The sequence below is a fragment of the Triticum urartu genome, chromosome 7A, assembly GCF_056163025.1.
Source record: "Triticum urartu cultivar PI428250 chromosome 7A, HENAU_Tu73, whole genome shotgun sequence".
NCBI classification, from domain to species: domain Eukaryota; kingdom Viridiplantae; phylum Streptophyta; class Magnoliopsida; order Poales; family Poaceae; genus Triticum; species Triticum urartu.
In genome coordinates this window covers 709,730,289-709,758,128 of record NC_141879.1, presented here as the reverse complement: position 1 = coordinate 709,758,128, position 27,840 = coordinate 709,730,289, and the positions used below count along the sequence as shown (strand labels likewise).

Genomic DNA, 27,840 nt, shown 5'->3' with positions numbered 1-27,840 from the left:
TGAAGGAAAGTAAACACATCATTCAACACCTCAAATCATGTTGAAAGCACAAACAGGCAGGAAAGCAACTTGTACTACAACCCAATCCCACATGCTTTGGCTTAGGACATTTTGTAGTTGTACAGTGTAACCTGCCATCAGACAAATAACCTTCACCAACTGCTACTGATTCAAACCTCAGTGAGCACATGTATTTTGGGTTTGGATCAAATTAATACTAGTTCAACAACCTTTATACCAATAAAATTAGCAACAGAGGACCCCCAAAGAATAGTTGCTTTGTTGCATCTATACCCATCTGGACCAATATCATTCGCACAGGATGCACGACTACAACAGCTGAATATTGACAAAGTTACACAGCTACATTTTTACAACAGGAGGCCGAATAGTTACAGCGGGCACTCAATGACTAACCTAGAGCTTGTGTACACTCCGACTCCCGATGCCTGGTAGCAACAACCAGGCAAAACAGCTGGGACTGGGATCACATGTGCCTCAATGCGATCGCCAGAACCTAAACCACATGTACAGGTGCGCTTTCCTCCCCAACCTCGCTACCGATCAGCAGGTGCAGCAATCTATGTTAGGACACGGCCATCGCCGTATCTTTGTTATTGTGCTAGCTAGCTCTCCATTGCGCTCTCGGCGTCGTCGAGCACGTCCGCGCTTTCATCAAGAAGGTTGTCGCACAACTCCAGGAGCTCGTCGGCCAGCGGAGGGATGTGAGGATGCCGCGTCTCGTTGTACATGTGCGCATTGTCTGCTATCTGCGCCACGTCATTCCTGAATTCATACCTGTTTTTGTACTCCATCTTCCTCGCCTTGTCCCTGATGGTACCCAGATCCATTGGGCGCTGGATTACGTCGTAGTAATCGGGAGCGACTTTCTTTGTCACTGGTTTAAGAAACAGCAATGATATAGCAGTCTGGTTCCGCAAGTGATCAACTATCTTTTCCAATATGTTGGAGAGCTCAACCTGCATCAGGATGCAAACAAGTTCAGTTCACCTTTCAACAGATAAAACAAGTTCAGTTCAAATTTCAAATTCCTAGTCTAGCAAAGAAACAAACATCAATTGGCTCTGTTTGGTCTTTCAAACAAGCTGTGGCATCCCTATCTGGTGTGTGTAGAGAATGCTACTAGGAACTGGTTGAAAAACTAAATGATGTACGATGTTGAAGGCAATGATTAAAATGAGAAAATTGAGAATATAAAATAAAATAGATGACGTATGATGATCCAAGTGATTTTCTATACTACTGTGGTTTCATCTCTTCACAGATAAACATGTTAATGAGTTGAGGTCATACATTTGAGTGAGACTGTTTCGTTGAGAAAGATATTAATAATTGCCAGAAGAAGAAAACACAAGGACTTCCATACAATTATTGGTAATCCCTTATATTTCTGTAATTAATTGAAGTGTGGCTACAAGTAACTCATAAAGCGGAATCGGTAAAATGGTCGTAGACAAACATTAAAACAATGAACATTTCACAAAACATGAGTGAAAACAAGTACCTCTCCTCCTCTGCGTCGCTTCGCTGATGGAGCATAATCTGTCATATCAGCTGGAGTACGTCTTTTTGATGCTCGATCTCTTTCAGGTACCTTTCTGTCATTTCTGTATGGCCTGTGATCAAGAATGTCAGCATCTCGAAAATCATGTTTTTTCTTTTTCTTGCTTTTCTTCTTTGCCTTCTGGAGCTCTTCCTCCCGGCTATAAATCCTAGCTTCAATTAGCCTCTGTTCCTGTCTCTCTCGCTGCTCTTTAAACGCTCTCCAGGATTCATCACCTCCCATTACTTCTTTGCTTTTCCTGTTACCATCCCGACCCAACCTATCATGTGAGGAATTCATCTGGCTGGGCTCTCCAGCATACCAACCATCATCATCTCTGCTGTTCTTCTCAAAACTTGACAATTCAGCAATTTTCCTTATCTTTCTAGGCTCCTGACCACTCCTAACTTCAATAGCTCTTAGCTGGTCTACATGTCCTTTAGGCTGCTTGATGATGACCTTCTTACGAGGTACATCCTTCTCTACTTCAGCAGGAGGCCGTATCACAACTGATGGCTTAGGAGTATCAGGAGGATAATCTTCAGTCTTAGGCTTACTGTATATTTTAATCTTGCTAACCTTTCCAGTAGATCTCAAATCTGTAGAATCCGTTGTAAGTTTATCAGAAACCAAAGAACCTGCCACTGACATATTCCGTTCCAAGGACTTCTCAGGTGCCCCACATCTGAATTTTACTGGTTTGATCTTTTCAATGCTTTCTTGCCCTTCAGTTTCAGGAACATCAGAAGAAACCTTGGCTACCAACCTCCTGCCCAGTGTCTTCGTTTGACCATGACTTGCTACATCAAGAGGATTAGGTCTGTAGGAAATCGCATCCATTTCCGAGGTTTCTGGATCCTCCCCATACTTGGGGCACAATTTGTTGGTCCGCATATGTCCAAGCTATAATAGCAATTTGACACACAAAGTCAGGAGGGAATTCAGAACATGTGAGTAACTGAATGTAGTATGATGCCTTACCTGACCGCAAGCTCCGCATACAAGACTGTCCCCCCTTGCTCCCTGCCTCTTCTCCTTAAAATAAGAAAAGACAAGCCACATAAGAATAAAGAAGAGGAGATATGATCATTGCTATAAATGCGACTCTTATTTCAAGTCAATAAGTTGAAAACATGAACCATAGGTTCCTTGACACAAGAATTCAATTTGGTTAGTCTAAGTAGCTATCTGGAAGCCAAAAAAAAAACCCTACAACAGTATTACCGTCACTAAATAGTCACAAGAATACAAACATGGCACCGCACTAACTCATCAGCTAGTCATTGTGCAGTCTAGTAAATAGAACATCATCAGTATAAACTTACTGCACCTTTAGATGTCACTGCCTGTCTGCCTAGCAAAATGAACTGATCCAGACCCATTAATATTTACTTAGTGTGTGGATGAATTTACAGTACTAAATAGGATAGCTCTGAAAAATTGACCAGGTTAATAAAGGTAAACCGGATTTCAAACATTGGTTTGGTATCCATTGTGAAGTTTGCTTATGATGTAAAGGCATCAAAAGTACCTCGAGTCTTTAAAAAACATTTGGAAAAAGAAGCAAATTTGTAATTGACTAAAATAAGAAGACAAGCTTCCCAAAATATCTAACTTTTCAATAATTTACCATATTTCATTCCAAATTTTGTTATATATTTTGTGAGAAAATTGCAGAAACCACCAACTATTGGGGTCCGTTTTGCACAGAACACCTACTCTACAGGTTTGTTGCACAAGACACCACCTATCGGTGTAATCTGTTGCAGCTAGTTCTAATCCATCGTTTTGGCTTGGGTGACAAGATTCCTGGTAGGTCGGTCCCGCTTGTAAGTGTGCATGTGGCAAGGAAAAGGCCACATCAGCTGGTCAATTTTTTTAATGGGCCAACTAAATCTGCCAATATCCCGCAAACCTGTGGTTCAAATGAGCTAAAAAAGTTCCAGGTCAGTACTGAGTACATGTATTACTAACTGGATTCTTTTGTATCTTATTTAAATTTAAATTCGAATTTTGAACCAAAAACTTGAATGAGCCAACACATACTAACAATTTCAACCAAACCGGTGTGCACTTACAAGCGGTACACACCCGTCAGGATTCATGTCAACTGAGCCAAACGTTGGATTAGAGCTAGCTGCAATAGATTACACAAATAGGTGGTGTTTTATGCAACAAACCAGTAGAGTAGGTGCTCTGTGCAAAATCGACCCCAATAGTTGTAACATGCTCTATATTTTGTTTAGGAACAAGCCCAATTTATAAACCAACAAACTCTGGCAAAAAAAAAACATGCTGCTGTTTTCACAGTATAATTGGCAGTCTGGATTGTCGACTGTTATGCTAGAGTGACAATATCAACCATATTAGAGCCACTACAACAACATATGTTGTCGGTGCAAGTTCCTTGGTGTGCGAGATCATGCACAGTATCAATAATCAAATATGCAAAGAGGCAAAAAAAAAGGAAAACTAATAACAGAAGACAAAATAATGTACATTTAAATACAACTTGCCACAAAATCTCAGTAGGAACTACACATGTGAAAGTCAATGCTCTCCAGCTGGGATATAATACCAGTTCATAAATAACAATCATGCTCTAAACTTACCTTTAAACCATCCTTTCCTTGAACATTTTTCTTTTTAACCAGAATGATATCGTTTGCATCAACTGCCAGCTTGGTTTTCAGTTTGGAGGATAAGCCACCTTCAGTAAAAGAACTGTCAACCTGCACGCAGTCATATGAGTCTATTAGAGCTCGTTTCTGCTAGTATGGCAGCAAAAATGAATCAGCAACAACCATGACTAGATTTTGAACTTCAGATGAGCTTCTGATACCTCTTTCGCTCCTCTTGGCGTGCTCTCCTTTGGCGTCAATGCCTTAAACTGCTTCGTTTTATTGGCACCCTGATTCGTCGTATCCACAGGTTGTTTCTTCCTCTTCGGGTCATTGCCACTCTCTGCACATAATAGTCCGTTAATCAAAATTACTAACTTGGTATGTGGAAAGCAAAGTTATGGAAGTAGCAATCAACAACCTTCGAGCAATTTTTTTACTAGAGCAGCTTCTGCTTGATCATCTTGAATTTCCTCGTTAAACTGAGCTTGGGTAGGGCACCTTCTCATTTTGAGCCCTCTCATTCCGTCTGCTTTATCGCTTCTCAGGTCTGCAGTACCAACATCTTCATCGTCAAATTCTTCAGCATCCAGCAAGTTCTCAAGATCCCCGGCAAACGAGTCCAAATCACTATGGGCTTCTGTATCACTGCCATTGTCATCACCGTCTATAGCAGAAAGCGACTGAATTTGTCTGTCCCAAATTTCCTGACATTTCTCTTTAGTTTGCTGTTGAAGCTGCATGAAAGACATCCTTTGTCCACGTGCAAACTTGCTAACTGGAATTTCATCAATTGTAATTCCTGACGCTGCTTGCTCACTTGAAAGCTTCCTCACCATAGCAATACGATGCCACCTTGTTAATTTATCAATTTGCTCGTCTGGAACTCCGAATTTGAGAAGCAACTATTTACAACAATATCAATGGCAAGCATTAGTGATCAGTGTAAAAAAGACAGAAAAAAAAGGCATGACACATATATAAAAATAGGTCAGATTTTCATTTATGTTCAATCACATGAGAGAGGTACGTCTCACTTGTCTGCCATAGCCAATGGCATTTTGGGCCAACTATATTTCTTATGTTAATGTATGGAGGTAATTATTCCTTTCTCTGCAGGGATCGACATGTAACTTTCTTCATAAACCAGTCAATAAAATAACCCTTTGAAAGGCTGCCAATGCACATTTATGTTCTCACTGATACATGTTCCACGATCCTAAATCATGTTAACGTCTGGACCCCCTGGCAATGTTAGTGTGTGTAGTGCTGCTAAATCATTGGGTTTGATGGTACCTCTCGGGCGGCATCCATGCTTAACCTGCGGAGGTCAGCATCTGTTCCAGTAACAGTGGTACCTTTGGCTGCAGCTGACTTTTTCTTATGAGATGAATTGGAGACAGGTGCTTTTGGAGTTACTCGCACATAGCTAAATCCTAGTCCACGGCCAGATGGATCACCAACACCAGTAATTTCTAGTCTTTCAATATTCTCTCTGTCCTGCATACACCCAAGAAAATTAGATTAGAACAGTTGAATTCACACAGCAATAGACAAGGAACACTAATAATGTACTATACTTTCATTTATTAAAAGAAGGAGCAGACAAACTTGCACTTAAACATACATACATGAACCATCTAACTAGAGCTGCCACTGGTACAGGCAAGAAATATAATACTCATCTGTAGCACCCAGATCATAAAAGAAAAACTCTCTGAACACCCATCTGTAAGGATAGAGTTTGTCATGGTGTTGCTGTGGTGTATACCGCTCGAGGTCACAGGGGAGAAGTCTGATCCCTCCATCCCTCCATCCCACTCTCCCATCTCCTTATTTCCCTTTTTATGCCCTCACCATCTCTTTTCAACTCTACCCTGTACCCACTAGGTATGACTGTACCCGCTCAGCATAACAGCTTTAGTGGGCAAATCTGAATAACATGCAGCAGTGGAAGACTATATGCTTGCACACAAAATAACTTGTATACCTAGAATCAAAATCTCTGATACTGGCCACTAATTTGATGAATCTTACACCATCAAAATCAAGTAATGTGAAATGGCTGGCTCTGCGCATACACAAATTTAATGCATCTCAAAACATACATACCGAATACATCCCACAGCCTCCTCTATCAAGTTCTAGAGATCTGTTAGTGCTTGACTTTAAGTGGGGCGCCCGCCCCTGCTCCTAGCCTGACCTAGCTCCCGCCGCCATCGAACTCCTCGCCGGTAGCCCGCCCTCCCTCCTCCTCCCCATGTCGACCTCTGGCACGAATTCCCAGCGGGCACCGTTGGCTGGAGACAGACGACGAGAGCTCCAGTGCGCGCTCATATCGCGACGTGGTGAGCAGCTCCCTTGCCTCCTCCCATGAGCATGGCGCCCCCCCCCCCCCCCCCCGTCGCGTGTGTCCCTGCCTCCGCCTGCCTTGGCCTGCGCTCTGAGTCCCACCGCGCCTGCGGGCCCACAAAGATCGACGCTGACGGCTTCCAACAGTCATGACACAAGAATCAGCGCCGGTGCCCCCATCGCTCTGGCGTGGCCTCCCCCCATTCGCCCTATCAACTTCCTTTCCCGGAAGTGGCTGCCGGTATGTGCTCCCGTTGCCTCGACCCTGGCCATCCTGTGCGGGAGTGCACCAACCAAGTCCGCTGCCATTGGTGCCTCCTATCCGGCCATGAGGCCAAGGGCTGCCAAGAGTGCCGCGCCAATCACGCTCGTTCCCGCGCGGCCCAGCGCGCCGCCTTAGCCTCTCCCTTCGCGCATCACCCATGGGCGTCCTGCGTTGGTCGATGAGCCAAGGTAGGCGTCCCGCCGTGCGGACTCCCTGGCTCTCCCGCTATCGCCTGCTTCCCGCGCGGCCACACCCGCTGAAGAGCCCGCTCCAGAGCGCGTCATTATCTCCCGCTCTATCGAGATGGAGGAAACAGAGGAGGTGCTAGCGCGCCTTGGTGACCACCATCACCGGCATGTCCGCTGGCGAAGTGGAAGCTCTTCTTCATGAGACCCTCGAGCTCTAGCCCGGCGACTTCTCGATCCACCTTCGCCACCCCGAGGACTTCTTGCTCATCTTCGCCAGCTCATGGACCGCGTCTCCGGTGATCATTTGATCCAAGGCGCGAACTTCACCCTCTTGTTGCGGCCATGGTGCAAGCTCACCCCTGCCGCGGCATCCTGGAAATCGTTGAGACCTTGCTGTCACGCCTCCCTTCACGACAGTCGGCATGCCACACCCCCACCCCGTCTGCCCTGCGACAGATGACTTCGTGGCCTGGTCAAGGCGGGTCCCGCCTCCATAGTCGCTTTGCCAAAAGGCGCAAGCGCCAACATAAAAAGAAGGTTCTACATGGCGCCTCTGGGCCCACCACTCCTACCATTGCCACGGCCGTGGTCAGGCCCTTGCATGCCCCTGGACCAGTCGTCCACCCGCTTGCAACAGCTGGCGCTAGCCCTCTGGCTGATGCCCTGATCGGCCCTGGCTTGGACCCCCCTGTGGTACCCTACCCGTTGTCACCTTCCGCGCACGAGACCAGTCAAGTTGAACTGGCCATGGCAACCAACTGCCTGAGCGCTGCCCGCCTCGAGAGTCATGCACCCTCCTCGCCCTCTCACGTGCCGAGTGGCACTGATCCCAAGCCTAGTTCCCTAGCCACGTCCTGTCGGGATCAAGATGCTGGAGGGGGACAAAGCAGCTTTGCAGGCAGCCAAAGCACCTGTGATGCCAACCAAGTGCCTAATTCGCAGCCATCTCCTGTGCTTGGCGCGCCCGAGGAGGATCGCCGCTCTGGAACAGCTGTTGTGATGGCCCCCATCGACAATGCGGACCCGATGATTGTCAGCAGTGTGGATGTGCTTGGAGTTCAACACCCACCCCTGCCGCTGCTTCTCCCGCCAATTCCACCCCAAGGCCCACCCCTGCCGCTGCTTCTCCCGCCAATTCCACCCCAAGGCCCGCACCTCCAATTCAGCCCGTGGCCCAGTCTCACGGCCCGCGGAGCCACATCAGGGCCCGTGCGACAGCATGCTGCCCCCGACCACCTCGCGTGCTTTCCGGCCCGCGAGCCATTTCACCACACCACCTGTGATCCTTTGTCAACCCAACTCGCGCAACCCGCAGCCTCCAACCTAGACGCTTGGCGAGTTTCTGATGGCAGCCACCCGCAACCTCTGCGCAACCCTCCCAAACCACGTCAAGCGAGTGCGCCGCCCTGGCATCAACTTCTTGTACCACCATGTCCGTTCAGCGAGAACCAAGGCCACCAACGCCTCGGCACCCCCCCCCCCCCCCACTGATGAGCTACGCGCCCAGGTGCAAATCCTGCGCACGCTGGGCATCGTCGGGCTTGTTCAGACAATCACTACAGCGGAGATGCGCGCCTACGATGGACTACTCGCCGCGCCCCTTTCCCGCGACATGCTGGCAACCACCGAGAACTGTCGGATGATCCTACCCCGCCTCCATGCATGCCGGCGCCGGCCATGGGCCTCACGGCGTCCTAGGTCTTGCGGCGCCGCCTCTCCCGTCGCCCCCCTGACCAATGTATCACACCAAAATTGTGATTTGGAATGTGCGAGGCCTGAATGCTTGCGCAAGGCGCTAGGCGATCCGCTCGTTGATCCTCTTAGTGGACACATAATCAACCATCACCTCCATGAACCCCGCGCCGGCCTCAGTGAGCACGATCGTGTGGTTGCCGCTGGCAACGTCCACGGCGATTCGACTGGCACCCTCGTCAGCACTGCCTCGACGATGGCGTTGGGCGGCGCCAGCCGGCAGAACACATAGATCCTAGAAACATAGTTGGCATTATGGAGCACGGTGAGTGGGATGACGTCGGCCCTGCTGGCCGGAGGTACACAACAGGTATCAAAGTCAGGTTTGATCGCCTTGGACATGCACGATGATCTTCATGACGAGAATTGCATGGTTACAAAGAAAATAAAGACGCCATATCAGTACCACCATGCAGTGCGTTCTTGCCTTACTGCATGTGTCCTTAGACCTCAATCCCTCGTCGTCTGCAACCCATATCCATGCACAAGCTAGCTAGCGGCACAACTTGTTGCCTGTCAATCGCTGGAAGATTCCAAACCCAACACACAAAACAAAATTGGGTGTGCTCGGCTCATTTTCACTGGCAGCACTGGATTTGTCATCTTTGTTTCCCATGCTACATTGAGTTTGGGTTTTTTTATACACTTACAGATAGGTCAACCGAGGTGAGGTGCACATGCACTAGATATTCATGTACTTGGTCACTTACTAGCCTGTCATTTCCATCTTAGAATAGTATTTGGTAAAGCGGTGTCCATATTCTCTCAATATATATTCAGCAACAAATGATAGATGAAGATTATCCATGGTCTCTCTAGAACACATCAAAGATTACTATGTCCTTTGCACCAACCGTGGTTTTAGCCCACATGCTATCATTTAATAAGCAAATAAATTGTTCTGGTTAAATGAGTGCATCAATTGAAAATATATATAGTGAAGTACCTGGTTGGTACAAGCAACAAAATTGCTGGTAAGGTTCCAGCTAGTGATTTGCAACTCCCTCTCAATATGTGCTGCAGCAGCGAGCTCAATTGCTTCATCGGGAAGCTGATTCATTGCAGAAGCAAGTCCCACAGGTTGAGTAAGCTTCTCGATTCCTAAACGATTGAGACGATGCAGACCAGCTTGCATACTCTCATGACAGCAGACCTGGAGAATTGGAAGTTTCAGACTTTCAGTTACCATAAACTCAATAGCAAGACAAGACCCCCTTTCAAAGCGAAAATTAAACTACAAAAGAACAAGGGTGGTTAGTGGTTACACTACCACAAACAAATCATGGCCAGTTTCGTGAGGATCTTTATTAACTTGAGATGTGCGAAAAATTGATTATCAACCTAGCCGCTAATCTTGAGCAAGTCATGGCCATCCATTCCTTCTTAAGCACTCCCTAGAACTACCAGTCTCTCTACGAAACCTATAATACAGCTTACTAGTTACTTCGAAAAATGCAATTTACTACACACCACTTATTGATATTACTCTGAAATTAGTAAGAGTGCTGAAACTGACAGTCATCTCTTATACTAGAATTAAAAATATAAGGCCTGCTTTTCAGTTGGTCTTGTTTCGAAACCAAGAGTTGTGCTTTTCCACTCCAACCACTTGTATTGATGTCAAGAGGGAGTGATTTAAGTAATTGATTATTCCAATAAACAGAAAAAATCGGTACAAATTTTCTACTATTTGTCCTTGATTTTATACTTTAATTCACGCATGAGAGTTTGGGGCTTTGGAACGGAGGAACTGAGTGACCGATCAACCTGGTTATTCTCATATATCATGTGTGTTATGACTGACCAGCATACACATTTCTTTACGAGAGGAGTCTTTGAAAATTTTCATCAACAAGTAGTTGCTTATCACAAGTGACAAAGGTATTTTTTAGAAACTCACACTTTCTGGTGACACCAATCTTCTAAGCTCCTCCTCTGACGGAATCCGGAAGTCAGGTCTCTGTGTCCAGAAATAATGTCCGTTGGGTCCTTTCTGTTTAAATGAATGCATGCGAGCGTTAATTATGGTAAAACAGAAGTCCATGGCTGGAAAATCAAATGAGATTACAGTACAACTATAGAAGTAATAATAACATGGGTGATATATCTACCTTCAGGTCTGCACAATGCTTCAATCGTTTTCTCACAATAGCTTCTGTCAGAGGATGCTGAATAGGTACTTCATCAGCTCGAATCTGAGAAAGAACACCAGGCCTCTCCCTAAGACGGAATTCACGATATACGTATACGAGCATTCGATTCAAAAGATGATTCTGCAGATTTTTCGTTCCTGGTGAAAATACTTCCATGTGTGGTTCCTGCCAGGAGAGCACAAATCTATCATTTATTGATGAATACCACAGCATGTATTTTTGATGCAGTATAAAATATAACAATGCTTAGTTGAAGATTTTCCAGCATTACACACTTGCAGAACAACAAATAAATAAATAACCCCAGCAAACTAATCCGAAACTAGTTCCCTTCCAAGTGAAAATTCCAAAAATTAAAAGAAAAGGAGTGACAATATTATGAACATCCTGCAGATATAGAATAGAGTATTTCAGTACAAGAGCTTACTTGTTGGCCAACAGCATATAGCTTGTCAATGCGGCGTACAGAAAGCATCCCTTTCGGCGAACGAACTAAAAGATAATCAGTCGATGCCAATTTATGAGGAAATGCAGGTGCTCTGTACATGTTTGTCTCAAGACATGATTGCTGGGACCCAGAACGTACATCTCCCAGGAAAGGAGATTTATCAGCAGGCTCAATAGCAAGCACTGTACCCAGTCCGTCATTGTTGCTTCGCAGGGATATAGCTGTCTGATCAGTGGGTGAAGTTTTCTGGTAGTAAGTACAGAGTCGAGCACCCATTCCTGCATTTGCAAGCAGTAAAGGTCTTTCCTCACAATATCTGCATCGAAAGCAATAAAAACATGGCAGCACATTAACTAATGAACAAAAACATACATGATCAAAACAACAAGCACAGCATATGGCCATTTAGATGATCAATAGCAATTTTTGCTCATAGTATCATCATATTCACCACTTGACCAAAGTATAGCAGTAAAAGTTTCAATATGACTTTCACATACAAGAATTTGCATATGTGAAAATTACAACACGTGTGGTATGAAGAGAAATATTATGATTGGACTTACTCCATCAAAAATACATGTCCATCCTTAACAGACAAGTCAGCTTTTTTCCTGAATGCCCCAGGAGGACGTAGAGCCTTGTCCTCTCCAGGTAACTTCTGTGCTTTTGGCCATAGATGTACTTCAGTGCGAACAACATGCAAAATAGAGTTTGGTCGCACGTTTTGCATGGCCAAGGAGATGTCATCCTGGAGTTCTTTTCCATAACCAAACAATTTGATCTTTTCAGATGGTCTAAATTCTGCATGGAGTAAAGTTAAGGCATCATAAAATAACTATTGATGGCTTTCTAAACTAAGAAAAATAACAGAATAGAGCAGGATAATGATTGAGGACTAGCCTAATTTCTTGGAAGCTTTTGATTTTACTGATAGTGGAGTTTCCTCTGCATTGACGAGAAGTTTCACTCCTTTTCCTGCTAACGTCATTACTATAACAGTCATTGACCCATGACTGCAAGCAGCTCCTTGCAACTCAGCAGCAAGTTTATTTTCATGGGGGTACCACTTAGCTTTTGGTCTATGGAAATTTGCAATTTCGTTACTGCATTGAAAGTTGATAAAACTTATTAGAGATGAAATCAGCAAAGAGCAGGCAAGAATAGAGTTCAGTAGATGAGCTACACATGATAAGTTGACAACTAAAGCCCCAGAAGTACACTTGCTAAATATAGCTAAGAACAAGAGTGTAAACATGTGAATCATAAGGAGCCAAGCCTCACAAATAGAATCCATTGTTACAGAAATATTTACCCAAAACTGGTAAGATATATATGCTATACAAATACAGACAAGAATAGAGTTCGGTAGAATAAGCCCAGTTACGGAAACCAGAAGTCCAATGAAACAGTGGTAAACTATATAATTATATATGCATACAGATACATATGGTGCCCAAATCCATTGTTACAGAAATATTTCCACAGGACAACAAAACTGCTGGTTGCTCACTTGACTATACATTAACGATGAAGAATTGGAGACAAATAGATGTCACACATTTCAGTTGAATTATTTGAAATGATCTGACACCCAGTTTTTTTTTTAAAACATGTCACCCCATGTACAATAATTATCATAGTAAGCATATAAAGATTGCAAGATTCATCAGATACAAGTTCATTAATCCAAAACAAGACAAGTAATCAACTAATAATAGATGTGGAATTTTATGGCAAGGGATGAGAGACTCATACGTGCTTAGCTTTGGCTTCATGGTCTGCAATTTTTGACCAGGAACAGAATGTACCACCTTTATGCCCATTGAAGAACGCTTTTTAGTATGAGATTTAGCTTGTTGCGACATCTTCCTGTTGGAATAAAATTTGTCATTGGAAATGTTGAATTGGGCATCCAATGTAATTGCTTGGTTGTTATGGCCAACATTTTCCACTGTTGCAGTCTTCATTGGCCGACTAACAATCATCGCACGAGCATGTGAGCGGAGGTGATCCCCATTCTTCTCATCTAAAATCTCGAAAAGCATCTGGTCATCTTTCAGATCCAAGATTAACTTAGGCTTAGGAGTATCCTCACTGGGATCCCAAATTACGTTGTCCAACCAAGATCCTTCCAACAGTTCCTTGTTCAGAAGAGAGAGGTTGCTTAAACACTTCATCGTATTGATTTTAACTGTTCCATTTATGTTATTTGGTTCCGCATGGTCTAAGTCATTCTTCTCTTGAGGAGTCTCCTTTATCAATGGAGGGTAACTATTCTCAGGGGAATGATAACTAGCTGAAGCAGGCATTTCTGTACAGCCAAAAGGCTCTCTTATTACTGGAGAACCATTATTTTTATCCTGTACATCACAACGCCCGGATACATAACCATAATCCTTAGCCTCATCTTCACTGTGAGCATCAGAGCTCTCTTCAGATATGACACAGCTTTTTAAACAAGACTGACTTTCACTTGCTGGTGAATTGCCCCAAATGATACCATTTTCCCAGTCTTCATGCTCAAGTGGATAAACATCAGGACAAACTAGAGTTTGTTTAGCAGTAGGGAACTCTTTGTGTACATCCTTCATTGGTTGTTCAGAAAGACACAAATCTTTAAACCCAAAAGTATCACTAGAAATTAACTCATCACTGTCACTCTCGATAAAATCTTCATTTGTCTTGATATGCTTCAAAGATGGGACATCTTGAATAGTACTCCTTAGAAATACTTCCTCGTCATCCTCAACAATGTCACTGATGTTTGTGATACGGAGCTCTGGAAGCAATTAATACCAGAGAAAGGCCTTTAAAACTAATTCCTATTAAATTGGTCATATTTTCCATGCATATGATTTGGGAGGGGGGTGGTGGTGGTGGACAGATTAAATAATCTAAGATTGGAGACCATACAAGCAGTAGTGAGCATATACCCTCCGCATGGTCTGTGCTAACTAAATTTGTTTATGTTCAGAATATAGAGCCTAAGCAGAAACAGTAAATAATTATGTGTTACCATTACTTTCAGGTTAATATGCCTCAAATCACAACCCAGCTATATATGCCACACTGTCAAGGGGTTCATAACAATCTTCTTAGATTTGTGTCTTATAGTAAGCCTGTTGAATACCTTTATTCACTGGCCGCTTATGCTGATCTGTCTTGGCCTTTCTTACAGGCTCCTGTGCACCAAAAATTTCAGAGAACTTCAAGATCACACTCCCATCCTCTATGCATAAAACAGGGAGGGTAGTCGCAGATTTAGACTCGAGTTGATCTTCCTCAGTGTCAATTTCTTCCTGACAATTGTTAGAAACAAGCAGTCCAGTGAGACAGGTACATACATCATCACAAAGGAAATGCAGATTTATGAGTAGAAATATGTTGAGGAAATTAACTACAGGGCATGAGAAAATGTATGTTTTTTTTCATGGAACTGCTGTATCACTTATTTGTGGATCCAGGTCCCACTTGACATCAAGGATCCAGTGATTTTTTGGTCTAAAAAAAAGGATCCAGTGATTTTTAACAATGAAAGGATTATATAGTGTCCCCTGGCTAATTTCCCCCAAAAATAAGCATGACCCAACCTATGAAGTAAATTTGACTCTCATCCAGATTCCTCGGTCCTAACTCAGACGTACTTAATTGAAAGTGAACCAGATTCTGAATGAACAATAAGTCAAACTAAAGGTGTCATGAGATTCAGAATTCATTTGAGTGGGTGAGCCAATATAAATAATGTGTACCTGACAAACTTCATATTCAACATCCATAGTTTCCTGAGATTGTGGCAACGGGCTAGATACCTTTCCGATGGCAGGATTATCATTAGAGGGTGATATTTCCGTCTGCTCGGCTGAAATGACATCTAAATTGATAAAAGCAAAGGAGACTTACGTCAAAAGCAAGATGATATCCATATAAATAGAATTAAATACAAACTATATAAAGCTGAAATGCATAGACATAAATATTCAAACATAAATTACAAGGGGTGTTGACTTCAACAGATGAAATTGGCTTGTTTTGCTTCCAAACTATTCTCCATAAACTAATCACGGAGTAATAAGAAATGCATAAAAACAAGTTGTATGGTGTTTTCAGAAGTTCAAAATGAACACCATTCATGAAAACAATAACGTTGGTGCCTTGCGTAAATAAAAATACTGCTGATTTTCTCAGATAATCAGATGAACCACTATGAGCAACACTCGCCAGACCAAACAAAAAAACTTAACAATAAACACAAGCACATTATGCGTACAGATATGCCAAACCTTGTATAACATTATCACCAGGTAACTCGATATCATTGGGTGGTTCTTCATCCTCATCATAGTTCTCCTCATCAAACACTGAAACTTTACTACTGACTGAAGCAAACATTGTGTTTGAGGAGAAGTAATCTTTCTTGGATAGCAAATGGTCTTCCTCTGTAGCTGCTTCAACTTCAGGTCCATCATATTGTTCATCAATATCTTCATAGTCAACAGCATCCTCTGCTTTCTCATCATAATCTACAGAACAGAACAAATATCATACATCAACTATTCCATACAAATATATGATTAGATGGAAAACAGGATACCAAAGCTGTCAGAAAAGGGCAGAATAATGAATAGTTCACAAATTGGACTTGATGAAGAACCCATTAAAATTGGTTCATTCTTATACGGAATTACAGAGATGCCACTTACCTTGCTCAGAAGGATCGGCTGTTGCTGGAGAAGACTTAGTCAGCTATAAGCAAACAGCACAGCATTAATGTGTAGAAAACAAGAAAAGCTTTCATCAAATTAATATTGTAATTATCATTGGATACCATACATCAATGTCTTTCAGGGATGCACCAAGCTTGTCTGCTAGCGCAAAAAGATGTTCCTTCGCATCCTGATAACTCAAAAAAAAAAAAACAGATGTAGTAAGAAATGAAGCACAAGCAGTGTGGCGCCAGACCCCAGGCAGACCGGGCCACTGATTGGGGCGTGCGGCCATTTCCTTTGTAGATTTTAGCAAAGTACTTAAGCTACATCTACAGTGCCTATAGGCTGCCTGGGTCATGGCTGAGTCCTGCCGTTGCTACTGAGCACAAGCATCATTACAATACAAAGAAACTAAATAAACTCCTGTTGTCAAAAGTTCCAGCGAAAAGCAAACAACAGAGGTAAGTCCATGTTACAGAATTGACTTCTTCTGGTCAAATCGTGAAGACCTACTAGGGAAAAGCCGAAGATGGAGATGGAGAGAGGAACCATCAGTGGATTCGTCGGGTTTTAACCGCCATTTTGATGGCAATCCTCCTATCCACATCCAAACCAACTTGTGCTGTTTTTTAAATTTCTGAACTTGATTCAATTCAAAACTCTACACAGTTGTCTAGTGGCTATCTGCAGAAAGATGGAACTACTATTCCTGCTCATATTTGACATCATCAATAAAAGATACTCCCTCCGTCCCATATTATAAGAGCGTTTTTGACACTAGTCTAGTGTCCAAAACGCTCTTATATTATGGGACGGAGAGAGTACAGTATTTCCATTCACCCAATAGAACAAGGAAAAACAAGAGTCTTTGACCTTGTAAAGTCTATCCACTCCTTCAGTGATAATACTAAAGCATTTCTATCCAACATAAATTTAAGGCGTATCGAATTATCAGGAATGGATCAGCACCATTGGGGAGAGATATAAAAGATAGAACTTGTGCATTCGCGTCACGACAACCATATCACACACTGGGTAAAAAAAGCATCGATCTTTTTGCATCATTCAGGAGACATATGACGCTACTGCTTGCACAACTAAAACCTGCATAGGTGTGTATCGTCTGCTAGATGCAGACAGATGGAAAAAGAAAAGCACAAAGAACAGAAACAGGAGTTTCTGCAGGCTAGCATAGACAGCGAGCACGGTATTCACCTCGTCGAGATAGTCGGCGTCCAGGTCGCCGGCATCGTCGACGTTGCCAAACATGAACCCCAGGAAATGGTTCTCTCCGCCAGGCTCCTCGTAGTCCTCATCGTCGTCGTCATCTGGAAAGATGGCAGATGAGCGAGAGATAATAAGGCGAATAAAACCAGCTCGATACCTACCACCCGGTCAATCACCGATCGATCAGCCCCGGAATGGGAGGGCGGCGGGCTCACCTGCGGCGCTGGTGGTCGCGACGTCCTCGTCGCGGCGCTCGCCGTCGCTCATGGCCGCCTTCGCCCCGCGACGGCACCAGCCGCGTGCGTGGGGGCGCTAACCCTAGGCGCGCACCGCCAGCAGCGCCTACGCCGCGGATCTGGGGTCCCCGGGGCAGCTACGTGGGGAGAGGATACCAACGCTCCGTGCTCTGCGGCGGCGGGATCTGGGAGGGGCCGCGGCGGCGAGGAGGGGCGGCGGCGGCGGCGGCGAGGTGGGGCGGGGCAGGAGGGGTCGGGGGAGAGGGAGAAGGGGATGGGGGCAAGTGAGGGCCGCAGTGCGGAGGCGGCGCGGGTGGGGGGTGCCGGAGCCAGCGGGCCGGGCTGGCGCGAGGCTAGGCCCGTAAAGGTGGCCACCGCCGATTAAGTGAGCCCATTAAGCTGGCCTGTGTTATGTATAGGCAGGAAACTATCTCGACTTCTCCGAAAATGCGCATAGGATCACTGCTGGCTGTGGGAAGTGGGGAAGTATCAGTGCTTGTGAAATAAGGTGACAAATTTAGCATTGAGTAGTGTGTAATATTTCCATGCAGTTATGTGTCTTCTACTGTACAAAAATGAAGAATCTCATCCTAGGAAAATTAAAATAAACAGTGGGCTTCATGAGTGTTAAAATTTAAAATAGAAAAAAAAGGAATGAAAAATTCAATGTTCTACTTCCTGGAAAATCCACGGTACAAATTCCACGAAATTATGCCTTTCTACTTTTCTTTATGTTTAGTGAAAAACTGAGAACTTCGTGACCAGAAAAAATTACTTATACTAAACTCGAGGCTTCTTCTCCTGTAAAGAAGCTATGCTATTACTCGCGTTGCCTATTGATTTATCAGTGCAGCAACATCTAACCGTTTATCTTTATGGTCCAACAATGGTGAATTAACACCAATATGAGCTCCAACTCATTTATTATGGTGTCTAACGTTCTTCCTCTGCAAACATGCATGAGAGCAAGTGCAATAAGATACAATCAACAGGCTGTAAGAAGTAAATTAATATTTTTATACTTAGTTGAAGGAGAGAGGATAGGAGAGAGAATGTAAGCGGGCTCTCATGCAAGAGCCAGCTGCAGCACATGCTTCTAGGCATTATGTGAGAGTGAAAGGTGGGCCATATATTAATAAAGTACCACATGCTTATAGCTAATTGTTATACATGTTGGCTATAAGGTTGGCTATAAATGACATGGCATTTTCTTATAGCCAGCAGTTGAAGTAACCATGTATGTACACAAAGTTAATGCGCACTAACTTCTGGCATTTCATTAACAATCCAAAAAAATGTCATGAATCCTATACCCATTAACTCGTCATTACTTCTCTACAATGCTCCCTATTCCGCGCCCACAAGAGCTATGTCTTCTCCGTACCGATTCATATTAGGAATCGCCCACGGGTGGGTGACTATGGGGCCGGTCCATTAGCACAGGTTGTTCACTGTCACTCGTGTCGATGTAGGTTCGCTCTACTTCGGTTTTCTTTTTTTGTTTTCCGTTTTCTTTTATTTTTTTTGTTTTTCCATTGCTTTTCTTTGGGTTTTCTGTCTTTCTTAGTCACACTTCGGTTTTCTTTGTTTTTCACTGGTTTTCTTCAGTTTTCTTTCTTTCTTCGTTATACTATGTTTTTTTCTCTGCTCTTTTTGTTTCTTTGTTGGTTTTGATAGGTTATCTTTCTTCTAACACATGTTTACCCTTTTTTTCACAGTACACAATGTACTTTTTTAGCACACACGTGAAATATCTTTATGATACACGTTGGGCATTTAAGAAAACACATGTTTTGAACACTTTTCCGAATACATGATAACTTTTTTTTCAAATAAAATTTGTACATTTTTGAATGAAATAAATATTTTTCAGAACTATGCAATTTTATTAACATGGTATAAAAATTTTAAAAAATTTCACATGCATTTTTTAGAAATGCATGAATATTCCTGTAGAATGTCCAGTGCATTTGTTTTCACCCACACAAACATTTTCTTGCATTGTATTAACATTTTTTAAACTTCATGAACATTTTATCGAAATGCAGGAATATTTCTTTAAAATGCCACTTGCACTTTTTTGACCCATACATACATTTTCTTTTACATTGTATCAACATTTTTTTAAAATGTCACGATCATTATCCAGATGCGGGCATATTTCTTAAAGTGTTATGTAGATTCTTTTAGTGGTACGAATTTTTTTCAGGTACATGATTTACATTTTCTTCAAATACATGTTTTGAACACTTTTTTGAATACAAGGTAACATTTCCCAAATTCATGTTCTACATTTTTATAGTGGCAATAAATATGTTTGATAAGTACGTGAACATTTATTTTATATTTTATAAACGTTATTCAAAATTTCATGAACATTATTCCTGGAATCTGGAAATACATGGACATTTCTTTAAAATGTAACTTACATTTTTGTTGGAAATTAAAAATTAACCTACGCGAACATTTTTCACATTTTATAAACATTTTTCTAACGATCGTGAAACATATTTTGAAACAGGGAGTATTTCTTTAAGATGTCACATAAAAATTTTAATAGTACTATTTTTTTTACATTGTATACACATTTTATAAACATTCCACACACATTTCTGTGAAACACGTGAACATTTTTCATTTTCATGAACATTTTTCTTGAAATTATCAATGTGTTCTAAAACAGTGATAACAATTTGTTTATACTGTGTTAAGAATTTTTTTTCAACTCATGGTTTTCATTTTTTTGAAATATATGCATTTGAAATATCAATAAACTTAAAAAGGGAAAAATATGAAATTTGAGTGACAAGAGCACGACGTCAGTATGACGACACATGTCCACAACACTAGTTCCTATACGGCCTGTCCATATCATGTTTTCTCTCATATGTTTTGAGAACCTTCTAGAAGGCTCCATGGGTTGTGCTGTTTTGTTCTTTTTTTTCTTTTTTCCTTTTACTTTTTTCTTTTTTTCTAAATTCATGAAGTTTTTCCAAATTCATGAACATTTTCAAATTCACTTAGTTTTTCAAAAGCCACAAAATTTAAAAAAATTACATACTTTTTAAAATCCATCATTTTTTGAAATTCGTGAGTATTTTCAAATTTTCTAACTATTTTCAAATCATGAACTTTTTTAAAATTCATGAATCTTTTCCATATTCATGGCCTTTTTTTAATTAGTGAATTTTTGCAAATGCAGGAACATTTTCAAATATGCGGATTTTTTTATAATTCATGGGCTCTTTTCAGTCCAGCAAATTTTCAAAACTATAAAAACATTTCGTTTTCTCTTCTATACAAGGAACCAGCTAACGACAAGCGAACAGAAAAAAAAGCAATAAAAAAGGATGGTTGATTGAGCGAATGGGGCTTACCGTGCCGGCCTAGGTCGCACGACGCATATGTGCCATGCACTGTTTCAGCGCCTTAAAGCGCCGATTAGGAGGTCTCTTCCGCGTCATTTCCTATTCGTCGTGTCACGTGCGGTGGATAGGCAAACGCATACCCCCAGCACACCGCACGCAACTTGGCCTGGCGCATTGTGGCTTTTTTTACGTGTCTATCTTCGACTGGTTTTAGAACCTCTCCAGATCAAGAATACCCATGCATTCGCCTAACCCAGGGTTTTTCCGACCAGCTTTTTACGTTTTCTATATCTTTTTTATGCTACTTATTTTAATTTCTAAATTCATGAATATTTTTGATTTCGCGGATGCTTTTCATGCATGTGCCTTCGTGTCCGTGCGTGTGCCTTGTGACAGAAAATAGGATACAACATTTGAAAATGGAGAGTTTCCATGCATGATTCCCACGTTTTGGTGCCAAGCTATCATCACGTACTCTTATACGTTGACACCGGAACTTGAAGCCCCGCCGGAGTGTTGCAACCAAGTCGGAGTCCCGTTAGTAGGTTGTGTCCGAGTTCTTCTCCATCTCCACTTCGTACAATGTGCGGACCCAGCCCTAGTTCGTCCCCTAACTAATATCTACCGTATCTAATTGGACTCGGATTGAAGGAGAGCGCGTCAATCAAGCTATATATACCTACACGCCTGCTGGGCAGCCTCCAAGTCACGAATCCATCGACATGGCGGGAGTGAAGCCCAGCGTCAACCTCTTCGCGCTCCTCGACCGCAACGATCCCGGCGACAAACTAGTGACCGACCTCGACGACGCCAATGCCAAACAAGATGCGACGGCGGCGGCCAAGCACAAGAAGACGGCGGCGCCGGCTGCCAGTCTTACCAAGGATCTATTGGCCCAGGCATACCCTACCGCACGGGATTACGTGATCAGGAAAAATCAGCTGGAGAGACAGGCCCGGGCCAGGGCCAGGGCCGAGGCCGAGGCGGCGGCAAGGGCAAAGACGAACATCGGAGTTTCCGGCGGTGATAAGAGCGCGGGGGCTTCGGCCGACAGCAGCAAGGTACAAGATGGAGCAAGGCGAGGCATCAGATACAGCAATAACTACTACAACAACGGAGCATCGAGGAAGCAGCAACCCGGCATGCCGGGGAAGTTTGGAGCTCCACAGAGGCAGCTACCCAACATGCCGCTGAACGGGGCGCCCCCTGCAGAAGGCGTGGAGGCGCCGCCGCCACCGAGCCTAGATGACACCAACGAGTTCCCTTCGTTGAAGTAGTGCTAGCTCTAGACGATAGCTGTCCTTCAACATATTTGTCTAGTATAAAATGTTTAGTTTTTAAACAAGTGTACTCGATCGACTATTATCTTGTTATTGAGTTCTTAATTAAATTTTCACGAATAAAATATCATTGGATCTCTATCCTATATATCAATGGATAAATTAGAGTAGATAATGGATAAAAAGGTAAAATTTAGTAAGGGCTTAGTCGACTAACTATTCAACAATAAAAAAGAGAGCACATTGCATTATAGTGCTTTTGTTTTTGAAACTCTGAAAAAAGAAATCTTGCATGGCTTTTAACTTCAGAATACAGATAGATGGTACTTAGTGTGGATTGATATTTGACTAATTTATTGGTTGATTGAAAAATAGCAAAACCAAAAAAGAACAATCCAGTAGAGCTTACCTCATAACAAATTAGAGTTCCTTTTCTTAGTTAAACAATCGAAAAGTATCCACTACTCTCGGGTGTACTACACCCCAGTTTGCAAAACAAATAAATGAAAAATGTGATCAAATTAAACAACATCCGAAAAATCAGAAATTTTGAGATATCAAACCTTATCAAAGGTTCGAGCTTTTACCTCGAACTAAAATAAAATAAAATCAATGCTCAAAAAGTGCACAAAACTTTGACCATTGATTTTGTTTTGGTAGTGAGTGCTCGATGGATGTTATTTTTGGCTGAAATTTTGCAAAATGCTCGAGCATTTGATAAAGTTGATGTCTCGGATTTTGCTTGATCACGTTTTTTCATATATATTTTTTGCAAACTCGGTTATAGTACACGCGAGAGTAAAACATCCACTCTCGCAACAATTATGAGTAGTTGGTGCCAAAATTCAGAGCATGGTACTAGGAAAAGCAGTACACAAATAAAGATGGATGGCTAAAACCCTAGCCACTGTCATACGGAGGAGACCATCGAACAAAGCCCGTGCGGCGGACAATGACGGTGAGGCTGATGACAGCAAGGTCCGGGAGGACGGAGCAAAGCGAGGAAGATATTACAACTACTACCACAACGGAGCGTCAAGGACGCCGCTACCCGGCGTGTCAGGTAGATTTGAAGATCCAAAGAGGGAGCAACCCAACATGTCTCTGAACGAGGCGGCCCCTACAGAAGGCGTGGATGCGCCGCCGGCTCCCAAACGGGCTCCTCCTCTGCCACCAAGCCTATATGACATCAATGTGTTCCCTTCACTGAAGCATTGCTAGCTAGATGATAAATGTCCTTCAACATATTTGTAGGCTTTCAATTATTTGTTCGTTCGCTTGCTTTTTACGACATCTTTCTGTGGTATATAATGACCGCATTCTAAACAAGTGTCTAGGGAGTACTTGATCGGCTATTATCTTGTTATTTTCCTGTTTTTCTATCAATGGATAAACATGAGTAAATAATGGTTTAAAAAGTAAATCTAACTATTCTCATGGGAAAAATGAAACATTTATCGCTTTGTCAACTAATTATTCAACGATGCTTTTACAAATTTGTTCATACATATTTAAAAAAGTTCATTGCATTATTAAAATTGATCGATGGTGAAATAAATTAAGGTGTTTTTTCAAAAACTCTACAAAAAAAATCTTGCATGGGTTATAACTTCAGAATTCAGATCGATGGTACTTAGTGTCACGCGATTGCTATTTGACTAATTTATTGGACAATTGAAGATTAGCAAATGCACAAAAGGAACAATTAAGTACGGGTTTTCTCCTCTCAAAACAAATTGGAGTTCCTATTCTTTTTTGCTTAGTTATAAACAATTATGAGTAGTTGGTGACAAAATTCAAAGCATGGTAGGAAAAGAGGTGCACCAATATTAAAGGTGGATGGCTAAAACCCTAGCCAGCATCACCTCCCCCCACCCCTTCTCTCCCTCCCCCTGCTGCCGGATGAGGCCGCTGAGCAAAGCCCGTGCAGCGGACGATGGCGGTGAGGTCGTCTTGGGCTCGTCACGGTGGCAATGCGTGGCAACCGTGGTAGTGGTCGGCTCTTCATGTGGGCTTGTTGTTGGCGCCTCATTTGTCGGTAGCGGGGCAACTCCCCAGGGTTGCGGACCCTATTGATTTATTTAGAATGAAGTCACCCGACCTTAATATGAGGCCCTTAGGTTTGAGACAAATGTTCGATATGAGTTAATTAAGCGATTGAGCGCATATAGACAAGGAAACAAGGTTTGATACAATGTCACGGAGACCAAATACAAGCGACATAGCGTTGTAGAACAAAAAAGGGTACTGACACTAGTAGAAAACGGAGTTTTAAAACCGGTTTGTAAGGGCCTTTAGTGCCGGTTCCATAACCGGCACTAAAGTGTGGACACTAAAGGCCCTCCCCTTTAGTACCGGTTCGGCACGAACCGGCGCTAAAGTGCCACCACGTGGCGTGAGCTCACGCCCTGATATGGGGGACCTTTAGTACCGGTTGGTGTTACCAACCGGTACTAAAGGTTTTTTTTTGAAAATTTTGGAAAAAAATGATTTTTTTTTCAATTTTTAGTTTTTCTGAATTATTTCATGATTTAGTCTCTAATCACCTCTCTTAACTGCTCAAGTGTGGATCACTCATTCCAAATCATCTAACTTCCCGACCGGTCACCCATCCCTCTCACTACTCCAGCCCGAGCACGCTTAACTTTCGGGTTCTATTCTCCTTCATTTTCAAGTCTGCACTTGTTGTTTTTCTAACAATAGTAAGATGTTAATCCTATTAACCCTCAGGAGTTTAGCTTGAGCATGAAGTCACACATTTCACCGTTTGAGTTTGAAACTATTATTCTAAAAAAACAATAATTATTTAGTAACGCTAATATTTCTTGAATAAGTTTGACCATAGTTTGACCATAGTTTGACCAGATTTGACCAAAATTCAAAAAATTGAAATAATTATTTAGTAACACTAATATTCTTGAATAATTATGTAGTAACATTAATACTTCTTGAATAATTAGTTTGACCAGATTTAACCAATTTTTTTTAAAAAAACTGAAATTTGACCATATTTTTTTTCCTTTTGGAATTTGAGGATTCTAAAAAATTCCAAACAGGCCGTAGGCGGTCTCCAACGGATGCGGATTTTCGTGCTGAATTTTTTGATATATTATATATTTTTTTTCGACATCGTATGCAAAAGTTATAGCCGTTTTACATTTTCACTACACTTTTTGCAAAACATGTCCAAATTGTAGTTTTCAAATTTTCCTAACTAGTAGATGTAGTAATATAACTACCTCTCGAAGGATTTTATTTTTTGAAGTTTTTATCATTTTCTTTTGATTTTTTCAGAACTGAAATGGCGCACACGGGTGGGGGGGGGGTAGAGTTTGAAAATTGCCCTATAGTGCCGGTTTGTGTCACAAACCGATACTATAGGTCAGACCCCTTTAGTACCGGTTCGTGCGACCTTTAGTACCGGTTCGTGCGACCTTTAGTACCGGTTCGTGCCAGGAACCGGTACTAAAGGTGATCGTGGGGCCCCGGCCTGACGCCAGCCTGCCAAAGGTTCAACACGAACCGGCATTAATGCAAATCCGTTCGAACCGGCACTAATGGTACCATTAGTACCGGGCCTAAATCAAACCGGCACTAATGTGCTTCACGTTTGACCCTTTTTCTACTAATGTAAGAAGCAAAACACAAGTAGAGGCATCTGGTCCACAAAGGCTCCCTAAACAATGTCATCCTGAAGCATCGCGGTTCGCAAGGCTGCCGCCCTTGCGCACATGCAGGCGAGGAACCGATCAAGCGGTGGTAACTCTCAATGTCTCCCCAGCAGCCTCCGAAGTTTTAAAAGAGAAAGCATTTTGTAGATAAGGTCAGATGGATGGTTGAAATCTATCCCTTCAAACAATGTTTTGTTCCTGGCAGTCGATAAGGACCAAGAAAGTGCGGTGAACGCTTTCCATGCTAATTTGGGATCACCAACCTAGGTTCCCATAGCAAGAAGTCGGATGGCTTCCAAGTAGCACTGTTCAAGTCCCGAACCAAACTCCACAAACTAAGCCATCACACATCTACACAAAATGTGGTCGCAGGGTTCATCCTGACCATACCACACACACTTACCATCAGCCGCGCCATGTGTCTTAAGGACTTGATCCTTGTCGATACGAGTGCGAGATGTGTTGTGTGGGTCAGGCGGGATGGGAGGAGGAAATGGGGTGGAGGGGGAACACGAGTTCAAGAGGGGTTGCGGGGGTCAGGTGGATAAGGCCGCTTCGTTCGCCCCAAATCAAATGTTTTTTATGATGTGGCATTAGGCATTGCATTGAGATCCATGCAGATCATCTGATAGTTGTCCACGGATTCGCTCCATGACCACTAAAAATCTGACGTCGGATTTTTAGTGGTTTCATAGAATACTCCCTCCGGTAAGTTTATAAGTCAAGCACAAGTTTTTAGCTCTTCATTTTAACAAATGATAAGGAAATATGTATTATAATTTTAAAAAATATGTCTTTAGATTTGTCATCAAATAAAGTTTCTAACTATATAATTTTTGTGGCATATTATACATATTTTATCCGTCAAATCGAAGACCTAAAGAACAGTGCCTGGCTAGTGGGGCGTAGAACATTTGAAAAAAGAGAGTTTCCAGGCATGATTCCTAACAAAAAATTGCACGTACACCGGAAGTTGAAGCCCGGCCGGACTGTTGCAACCAAGTCGGAGGATTGTGTCCTAGTCCTTCTCCATCTCCACTTCGTACAATGTGCGGACCCAGCCCTAGCTCTTCCCGTAATGAAGCAACTATCTAATTGGACTCGGATTATACGAGCGCGTCAATCAAGCTATCTATATATATGCAAGCCTCCTGCGCAGCCTCCAAGTCACGAATCGCACATCAACAAGCAACGAGAAAGTCCTCGCTCGATCCATCGACATGGCGGGACTGAAGCCCAGCGTCAACCTCTTCGCGCTCCTCGACAGCAACGATCCGGGCGACAAACTCGTGATCGACCTCGACGACGCCCATGCCAAACAAGACGCGCCGGCGGCCAAGCACAAGAAGACGGCGGCGCCGGCTGCCAGTCTTACCAAGGATCTATTGGCCCAGGCATACCCTACCGCACGGGATTACGTAATCAGGAAAAACCAGCTGGAGAGACAGACCAAGTTCAAGGCCAGGGCCGAGGCGGAGGCAAGAGCGAAGGCAAACAATGGAGTTTCTGGTGGTGACAAGAGCCAGCAACCCGACATGCCGGGTAGGTTCGAAGTTCCAAAGAGGCAGCAGCGCAACATGTCGCGTTACCCGGCGGCCGCGGCCCCTGCACAAGTCGTGGAGGCGCCGCCGGCTCCCCAACCGGCTGCTCCGCCGTCGCCACCAAGCCTATATGACATCAACGAGTTCCCTTCGTTGAAGTAGTGCTAGCTAGACGATGTATAGCTTTGCTTCAACATATTTGTAGACTTTCCTTTCGTTCGTCGGCTTGCTTTTTGCGATATGTTTTGTGTGGTATACAAATACTACAATGTTCGGTTTTTAAACAAGTGTACTCGATCGACTATTATCTTGTTATTGAGTTCTTAGTTAATTTTTTTCACGTATTAAATATCCTTGGATCTCTATCTCTATCCTATCAATGGCTAAATTAGAGCAGAATCATGGATAAAAAGGTAAACACTATAATTTACGATTTAAAAAAATTATTCGTACATTAAAAAAGAG

At 42.9% G+C, this 27,840-nt stretch overlaps 3 protein-coding genes across 3 annotated transcripts; 2 read left to right on the top strand and 1 right to left on the bottom strand.

Annotated features, from left to right (window-relative positions):
* Positions 1–215: 215 nt before the first annotated feature.
* Positions 216–17,791, bottom strand: LOC125522946 (transcription initiation factor TFIID subunit 1). The gene is made up of 21 exons (XM_087532216.1): positions 17,495–17,791; positions 17,268–17,380; positions 16,177–16,239; positions 16,047–16,089; positions 15,627–15,866; positions 15,096–15,217; positions 14,477–14,645; positions 13,102–14,125; positions 12,247–12,449; positions 11,910–12,147; positions 11,323–11,659; positions 10,854–11,060; positions 10,643–10,735; positions 9,689–9,895; positions 5,482–5,685; positions 4,607–5,090; positions 4,407–4,528; positions 4,177–4,296; positions 2,546–2,599; positions 1,526–2,467; positions 216–980 (listed from the first exon to the last, which is right to left on the bottom strand). The coding sequence occupies exons 1-21, from the start codon at positions 17,544–17,546 to the stop codon at positions 627–629; spliced, it is 5,391 nt and encodes a 1,796-aa protein (XP_087388342.1). The 5' UTR covers positions 17,547–17,791; the 3' UTR covers positions 216–626.
* A 3,814-nt stretch (positions 17,792–21,605) lies between these two features.
* On the top strand, positions 21,606–23,384 carry LOC147961905 (uncharacterized). Its single transcript, XM_087533982.1, has 2 exons — positions 21,606–22,054; positions 23,249–23,384. Exons 1-2 carry the CDS (start codon positions 21,606–21,608, stop codon positions 23,382–23,384), a joined length of 585 nt encoding a protein of 194 aa, XP_087390108.1.
* Positions 23,385–27,054: 3,670 nt separating this feature from the next.
* Positions 27,055–27,537, top strand: LOC147961904 (uncharacterized). Its single transcript, XM_087536281.1, has one exon. The coding sequence runs from the start codon at positions 27,055–27,057 to the stop codon at positions 27,535–27,537; it is 483 nt and encodes a 160-aa protein (XP_087392407.1).
* Positions 27,538–27,840: the final 303 nt, after the last annotated feature.

Excerpts from the sequence above, each read along its gene's own strand:
- LOC125522946 (XM_087532216.1), bottom strand. The coding sequence starts at position 17,546 with ATGAGCGACGGCGAGCGCCGCGACGAGGACGTCGCGACCACCAGCGCC. Across the intron at positions 14,646-15,095 it reads TTGAATATGAAGTTTGTCAG|GAAGAAATTGACACTGAGGA; the intron begins GTACACATTATT and ends AACAATTGTCAG. Across the intron at positions 14,126-14,476 it reads TAAGCGGCCAGTGAATAAAG|AGCTCCGTATCACAAACATC; the intron begins GTATTCAACAGG and ends AATTGCTTCCAG.
- LOC147961905 (XM_087533982.1), top strand. The coding sequence starts at position 21,606 with ATGGCGGGAGTGAAGCCCAGCGTCAACCTCTTCGCGCTCCTCGACCGC. Across the intron at positions 22,055-23,248 it reads AAGTTTGGAGCTCCACAGAG|GGAGCAACCCAACATGTCTC; the intron begins GCAGCTACCCAA and ends AGATCCAAAGAG.
- LOC147961904 (XM_087536281.1), top strand. The coding sequence starts at position 27,055 with ATGGCGGGACTGAAGCCCAGCGTCAACCTCTTCGCGCTCCTCGACAGC.